Source organism: Sciurus carolinensis, chromosome 17 (assembly GCF_902686445.1).
Source record: "Sciurus carolinensis chromosome 17, mSciCar1.2, whole genome shotgun sequence".
In the NCBI taxonomy this organism is placed as follows: Eukaryota; Metazoa; Chordata; class Mammalia; order Rodentia; family Sciuridae; genus Sciurus; species Sciurus carolinensis.
Window position 1 is genome coordinate 9,468,806 of NC_062229.1, and position 8,563 is coordinate 9,477,368.

An 8,563-nucleotide genomic window follows, 5' to 3' on the forward strand; every position below is an offset into this window, starting at 1 on the left:
AAATCCACTGTTCAGTTTAATGAATGTGAATCAATCAATAAATAAGTAATGTATAAATAGTGTATATTACAAACTTGCTTCTTGCTCAGTACTAGAGTAGTCCAGCCAATACCTTTGTGGACATTCATTTTCTCTTGTTTTTCCTCCACTAACATTAGAAAGTGCCTAGATATTGGTGTAATAGGGATCAATTTGGCTAAATATGAGCTCTGTACAAGGAGCCTCCAAGGTCATATGATAGAAAATAATCAACCTGTGCTTCCAGCCCTGGACTTCAGCATTCCAAGTCCAGAGTGCTCCATCCCTGTGTCTCCTCTTCCCAGGGTTTTATGCTTTGGGAAGCTCCAGGCTCACACTGCACTCACATCAGTACTAAGGACAAGGCATGGCCTTTAATTAGGCATTGGAGGGGAGTGAATATTTAGTCCTTGGCCATGACCCAGCAGAGCCTCCACTTCATTCGGTAAGTGCTGAGGGAGAGGATGGATGGGGACGTTTCTTGGAAGTTTGTTTCTTCATCATCAGGACAAATGATGTGTTGGGTAGAGTGATGGTAGGACACCATCACACAGAATGTAAATTATGTAGAATGTGAAGTTTTTGTTCTTGGTTTTGGTGGGAGTCCAGAAATGTCATTCAAAATGTTGCTTTCTTCCCACACTGTTTCTACCTCCCATAGAAATCTCCTCCATGATAGCAGAAAAATGGGTCCCTATCCGCTGTTTCCTAAGCACTCCAGGAGGATTGTGAAGATGACGGTAAGGATGAGAGTGAGGATGGTAACCATGACATCAGGAAGCACTGCTCCTGGTTTCCCAGGGCCAGGGTCTGAGCTGTGCCTTCTATGTAACTTGTTTTATTTTATCTGCATCATATTCCTCTAGTTGTGATTGTCAAAACTTCACTATTTTACAGAAAAAGAAAGAGCAACAATTTTTGTGTCAAATATATGAGGTTGCTTAGTAGAAGAGACTGAAGCTATTTTGAGTTCTGCTGTCTAAATGAAACACAGGGTCCTTATATCAGGAGTAACCTGGTGATGGAATAAGCTCTTTCCCTTCCCTGTTTTTTCTAGAAGAGAACCCTGGCTCCCCATGTTCTTCTCTTCCAAGATTCCTGATGGATCACAGGGGAGAGTGGTGACTGGCACTAGTTGCTCCTACCAGAAGGGTGACTAACCATGACAAGCAAAGATCACACAGAGGGTAGATGCATAATAATTCAGCACATTTCTCTCTTGTTCCCAGTCCAGAGTGCCCTTGAAGCCCTCTGCATCTTCCTTTGTTCTTATAAATGTCACTGAATCTCAAAAGGAGATACAAAATCAGACATTGTTTTAATTCCTGCTTAGGAATCTGGAAATAGTGCTTAAGATATCCCTGTGGCTTATAACTCAGGTCCTCTGCTGAAATATTTCTGATGGTTGAAAACAATTAAAATGTTCATTACTTTGGATTCAGAGAGTGACAATTACTTTTGAGTCCCACTGACTCCATTTAGTATTTCTGTGACACAGGGCAGGTTGTTAGTGTCTCTGAGACTCGGCATTGTCCTGATTTTGTGTTTCTAGTTGATACAACTGTGCTGAATGTAGATTAAATAGGTACCAGATGTTTTATATGTGATTAATATGTGGTGGCTGCATGAAATAAGGAGAAATAAGAGACATTATTATTAACATCAGGCTTTAAGCTAATCACTATATTTCTTGACTCAAGTATCCTGTTGACATGAAGTTAAGCCAGCCCTGGTTCCCTGTAGAGCATTTCAGTTTTGTGAGTAAATATGTAATCTTTGGAAAGGAATTGCAGGGACTCTCATTCTGGTTTTCTAAAACCCATACCTTGCTTGGCAGAGAAGAGGCATCAAAGATTAAAATCTCTGCTAAATATGTTTAGACCCTTCACAGAAATAGAGCACAGAGTATGCTACCCCCAGACCCCTGGGGCCATCATGCCTGTGTTCTCCTCCTTTCCAGGGATGTCTCAAAGGCCCAGAGACAAGATAAAGCAGTATATGTTTGTGTCTGTATTTTGAAAAGAAAATCATCTACAACACTCAATTATTTAAAAATCATGGAATAAAATTTAATAAATATGAAAATTAAACAACAGAAAAGGATAAAGCAGATAAACTTTATTGCTTAGGCTTAGACACATTTTAAGGCTTCAAGGTATTCTGCATTCAAATGATCTTTTTTTAAATTATTTTGTTGTTGTTGATGGCCCTTTATTTAATTAACTAATTTATATGTGATGCTGAGCATCAAACCCAGTGCTTCATACATGCTAGGTGAGCACTCTACCACTGAGTCACAACCCCAGTCCGCAAAAATGATCTTTAAGTGGTTACACCTGTGTTCAAATTCTCTTAAAGAGATTGTAATTGTGTTCATCAGTAAATTAGTTAATCCCTTAATGATTAAATTCTTCATTAAAAAATGACTGCCTGATTATTAAAATTCAGACTTCTTTGAGATGCTACCTATGTTATAGATGTGAATGTTATTCTCCCCTTTTCCAGTGAAGAACTTGAGCTAGAGAGGTGGACAGATGAGAGATCAGGACTCAGCTATTGGTCTCTAGTTGATGGGACCAAATATACATGTCATTCTTAGAAGAAATGATAACATTTCTTTGTGAGTTATCATGGAATCATAATCACAAGAGAGACTTTAAGGATATTATTGATTGCATATCTTAATAATATGAAGATGTAATTTCTGGTTACTGATTTTTGTATTGCACCACAGATGTAGCTAATTAATTATAAAATTGAACAAGGATCCACTGTTAATTTTAAGTAACCATTTTAAGTAATTTTAAGTAACCATCATGTGTATTTTATCTGGAAATCCTTTATAAATTTTCTCATAACTATTCTATTTTAATTATGCAAAATAATTCTGTCTTGATGGGATTCAGTGTGGTATTTTAATACATGTATATAGTGTGGAATAATCAAATCAGGACAATTTGCATGTCCATTGCTTCCAAGGCATTTCTTTGTGTTGGGAATATCTGAAATCCATTCTTTTAGCTCCTTTAAAATATACAATTATTATTGTTCACTATAGTCATCCTACTGTACTATGGATAGCCAGAACTTACTTCTCTTCCATAAGGGCATTTTTGTACCCAATAGAGAACCTCTTTCTATTCCCCACCAATACTCCCTTATAGTTCCTAGCCTTGGAAGCCCCCACTCTACACTCTATTTAAAGGAAATCCACATTTCTATCTTTCACAAGCGAGTGAGAAATGTGTGTTTCTGTGCCTGACTTACTTTACTTAATGTCCTCTAGTTAAATCCGTATTGCCAGAACTTCCTCATCCTTTTTCATGTCTGAATGAAATTTGATTGTGTACATGCACCATGTGTTCTGCGTTCAGCCAACCACAAGTGGACATGTTAGTGGATTATCTTGGCTATTGTGAACTGAGTACGTGGAGGGCACTGCAACAACACACTAACATGAAGTGAGGTTCCTCTGTCCAACAATGACACGGATCACTCAAAAGTGTTTAGAGCAGGCATGCAGTCTAGGCTTAACATGCTGATACAAACCATTTCGTTTCAGGTATAATTGTAAAATTGAAATGAGCTTTGGGTACTTTGTAGGCAACCTTTTAATAAGTGTTCTAAATTTATTAGATATATATTAAAATAGAGAAATATAAAATGATTAAGTATGTACTTCCTGCAGATAATGTTGTGCACTAGTAAAAAATATTTGAAGTAGATATGTGTGCCTTACAGAGAGATTCAAACACAATGCTGTTGTACTAAGATCACTTCATTGAAAAGTGCCTTGAAGAGGCTCCACCACAGAACATTCCAACTTCGGGACCTGCGTCATCCATCTGAAATGTATGTTGGAAGTGACAGCAGCAATAAATGCTGTCCTGATGCTTAGGAAACCATGCTTACAGTACTGGCACCTCATCCATCATCTTCCTCAACACTTACTGGCTCCCAGCACTATGGAGTAAGTGTTGAGGGAGAAGATGGATGAGGTGCCAGTACTGTAAGCATGGTTTCCTAAGCATCAGGACAATACCTGCACAGCAATACCTGTAGATCCTGTCTCCTCAGTCTTGCTATTTTGGTAGTTTGATGTCTTTAATTCCCACCTCGTTTCATCACAGAATGAAGGTAATTAGGTTGGAGAGGGAGGATGGGGAGATTTTTAAAGTAGGTACGAAGTTTCAATTTGGGATGATAAGACTTCCTGGAGATGGGTGTTCCTGATGACTGCACAACAGTGGGAATGTAATTATGATCACAGATATTGGACATAAAAGTTGTTAAAATTGTGATTTTTAATGTATACTTAACCACAATTAGTAATGGAAATAAGATGCAGACAGGCCTTTCAAAGCATAAACCAGACACAGAAAGACTAGTATCACTTATTCTCTCTGATATGTGGAAACTAGGAGTGTAATAGTGACCACCAGGAACTGAAGACTGTTTGCACAGGGGGAGAAGGAAGAAAGATGAATGGCAGGGACGCAGGGGCCCTGCATGCAGGTATGGAAATGTGGCACGGAATCCCATCCGGTATGCACCTGGGAGGTGTTAATGACAGACACTGGGGACGTGAGCACAGTGCCTCAGTTTCCTGCTGAGTAGAGGAAGGTGCTTTTGCCTTAAGGGCTCATCCATTTTGTCTCACTTTTCTCCCTCCACTAATATTAGGAAGTCCTGAGAGGTTTAGAAATCAATTAGCCTGACATGAGCCCTGTGCCTGGAGCCTCCAAGGTTGTATAATAGTTAGTAATTGGCCTGTCTCCAGCCCTTCAGCTTTATAATACCAATCTGGATCGTCCACTCCTGTGTCTCCTCCAATGTTAGTCTGCATCAGGAAGTTCCTGTCAGTCACTGTCTTCATATCTGTCCTGAGGACAGAAACCAAGTCTCAGCTAGTGATTTGGCAGAGAAGGGACATTGGATCCTCAGCCAAGGGCCACGAGCCAGCACAGACCCAGCACTATGGGGTAAGTGTTGAGGGAGATGATGGATGAGGTGCCAGTACTGGAAGCATGGTTTCCTAAGCATTAGGACAAGCATGCAGATGGTGCAGCCAGAGGAGCGAACACCAGTGTGAATCAATTAGGCTATGAGGACTGTGGAACTTGTGTTCTTGGCTGTGCTCAGAGTCTCAGAAATCTCATTTGGTGTTTTTCTTCTACCCGCAGTGGTTCCATAGCCCATAGATATATGTCAGTTATTTGTATCTGTCAGATCTGAAGTGCACTTTATGAAATGATTGTATTTAATATATGCAGTGGGTACTATTACCAGTAATAGCAGGTAGTGCAAATGGAACATTTGCTAAGTGCCTGGTAATTTCAAAGCAGTGCTCAAAGTTGATATGAAAGAGGACCACCAAGACCTTTACATGCAGATATTTTGATGCAATTGGTTTGAAGTAAAACTATAGAATCAATATATAATTAAATATTCACAGGTACATATATTGATCAATGAATCTTGAGATCCAGTCAACTTAAAAGATTTATGAACATCTCTATTACAAAGTAGAAATAAGAAGAGGGTAGAAGGGGGTCAGTGGAAGCAAAGAGGGAAGAGTAGGGGAGGCACCGGGGACTGAAATTGATCAAATTGTGCTATGTACATGCACCAATGTGCAACAGAGAAGTTCACCATTCTGCATAATTAATATGCACCATGAAGATCTAAGCTAGAACTCAGCTGTGAGGCCATTTGGTCCTATTGCCTTTATAATGGCCACTGACAGTTCCCTTTTGATATGATCATTTATCTATTTGTGCATGTTTGACACATTGAGTTAATTTTGTCCTTACTAAATTTCATTCAAACCAAAACCCTATAAATGGATAAGTAATAGATCTATTTTAAAGATGGGAAAATAGTAGCATTGCTTGCACATAATTTCTGGTACTTTTCTCTTGCATTTTCCACAATGAAATCATAGAAATCATAGTGTGAACTGACAGAAATAATATACTGAAGTTGTCTTTATGTAGCTGCAGTCAGGGAGCTGCAGTCCACGGTCAGGACTCCATGTTTAAGATCTTCATTGTGCATATTAATTATGCAGAACAGTGAATGAAAACTTATTAACTAGGCACAACGAGGTTCCAACTTCCCATTAACATTTATGATTTGGAGGCCTATTCTTGGCTCTAAAGTTTTCAAATGAAAATTAAAGCCTCATGATTACGAAAATAATGTAGCAGTGTTAATAGGTCATTGTAGAATAAGAATCAAGAGAACAATATCTGTCTTCCTTTGCGGTATCACACTGAAATAGTATAAAACTGTGCAAAAAAAAAAAACCGTGCCAAATATTTAAAAATTTAAAAAAAGAATTTTTTAACATTGCATTATCTTTATTGACTGACAGCTGAACTGTACATTAATGACACATTTGTGATTATGATGTCCTATTGTTACATCACTTAACCAAACCTTCACCATGTGACCATTACCAAAACCAGGGTTAATATTTTTTTTAAATCACACAATTTTTAAAAGCCAAAAATTTGATAAGGTCTATCTATTCATAAAAGAGGACAATCAGAAAGTAAAAGAATGATTAAAACAAACAAAAAATCCTGGGAAATGACTGGTAAATAACAATGCTTTCTGACAATCAGCTGTTCAAATAACAGTTGTAGCTACAATAGAGGATGTATAAATATTTTAAGGAAGGAAAATCATCCTATTATCTTAAAATAAAAAGGTATATTTGATGATTTCTTAAATGACAATGACTTTTTTTTTCCTACAATGGCAAAGTAATTCTTGTTTTCTGTTTTTCTTAAAAGTTTGTACTTTTCTGGGAACATGAACTTGTTATCTGCAATGCTCTTGATCTTCTAATGCTGCTTTGCTCAGTATCACTAAAGTAGGAGTATTATAATGTGGTGAATAATAGCCACCAATAATGGGAGAGTTCTGAGAACGCTAGGTTTGTTAAAAATCAGAAGAATTTCTGAAGGTATATGGAAGTCTATGTGAATATTTCAGTTGTGAATTCTGAAATTCAAAACAAGTAGAGAGTGCTGGCTGCTGACTCTTTTGTTTCCTTAATCTAATCTACCATTATTCTAATGCTATATTTTCCAATTTAAAAGGTGTCCAAGCAAAGGTGTCCAAAACCTAACATCTGTATCAGAATTCCTCTTCCTGGGCCTCTCAGAGGACCCAGACCTGCAGCCCATCCTCTTTGGACTGTTCCTGTCCATGTACCTGGTCACAATGCTTGGGAACCTGCTCATCATCCTGGCTGTCAGCTCTGACTCCCACCTCCACACCCCCATGTACTTCTTCCTCTCCAACCTGTCCTTTTCTGACATTGGTTTCATCTCCACCGTGGTCCCAACCATGCTAACGAACATCCAAACCCACAGCAGAATCATCTCCTATGTGGGTTGCCTGTCACAGATGTCTATTTTTATGCTTTTTGTTTGTATGGATAGTCTTCTTCTGACTGTGATGGCCTATGACCGGTATGTGGCAATCTGTCACCCTCTGCACTACCCAGTTATCATGAACCCCCGCCTCTGTGCCACCTTGATTTTGATGTCATTGTTAATTAGTCTTTTGGACTCCCAGATACATAATTTAATTGCATTACAGTTTACTTATTTCAAGGACGTGGAAATTTCCAGTTACTTCTGTCACCCTTCTCGAGTTCTTAATCTGGCCTGTTTTGATTTCTTTAACAGGAACATAGTCATTTATTTTATTGGTGCTGTATTTGGTTTTCTTCCTGTCTCAGCAATCCTTCTCTCTTACTCTCAGATATTTTCATCAATTCTGAAAATTCCATCCTCAAGTGGGAAGCACAAAGCCTTCTCCACCTGTGGGTCTCACCTGTCAGTGGTTTGTCTATTTTATGGAGCAGGTATTGTAGAGTACCTTGGTTCAGTTGTGTCACATTCTCTGAAAAACAGTGTGGTGGCCTCAGTGATGTACACTGTGGTCAGCCCCATGCTGAACCCCTTCATCTACAGCCTGAGGAACAGGGACATTCAAAGTGCCCTGTGGAGGCTGCACAGCAGAGCACTCTTAACTCAGGAGCCGTGGCATCCACGTAGAACACAAGGTGGAAAATAAACAAAAGCACACTTAAAGACTCCTGAGTCCAGGGTCCTGGGTCACATTATGTTTTAGTCTGTTTGCTTTAAGTCCTCAGCAGCTTTCTTAGTAGAATGGTTTTCAGACTTATGAAAGAGGCACAAAGTGTGCTTTAAAAAATGTGTTCAAAATTTTAGTTTCGGAATTGAAAAATCTTCTGGAGCTTCATGATGGTGATGATTGTGCAGCTGTGTTTGAGGTTAATGCCCCTGGAATGTACAGTAAAAGTGGTAATTATTTTATGTGCTATTTTTTTTTACCCTTTTTTACCTTTAACAATGGAATATAATGAAGTTGATTCTTTAAAAATAAAGAAAAAAATTCAATTCAGACACTTCCTGCTCAGTAATAGAAGAGTCTAAAATCTGTGTGGACATTCATTTACTCTTCTTGCTCCACTGCTATTAGGAAGCCCCTAGAGACTTGCATA

The 8,563-nt window shown here is 38.6% G+C and overlaps 1 protein-coding gene across 1 annotated transcript; it reads left to right on the plus strand.

Annotated features, from left to right (window-relative positions):
* Positions 1-7,149: 7,149 nt before the first annotated feature.
* LOC124967987 (olfactory receptor 7E24-like) lies at positions 7,150-8,112 on the plus strand. The gene has a single exon (XM_047530402.1). It carries the CDS (start codon positions 7,237-7,239, stop codon positions 8,110-8,112), a length of 876 nt encoding a protein of 291 aa, XP_047386358.1. The 5' UTR covers positions 7,150-7,236.
* The last annotated feature ends 451 nt before the right edge of the window (positions 8,113-8,563 follow it).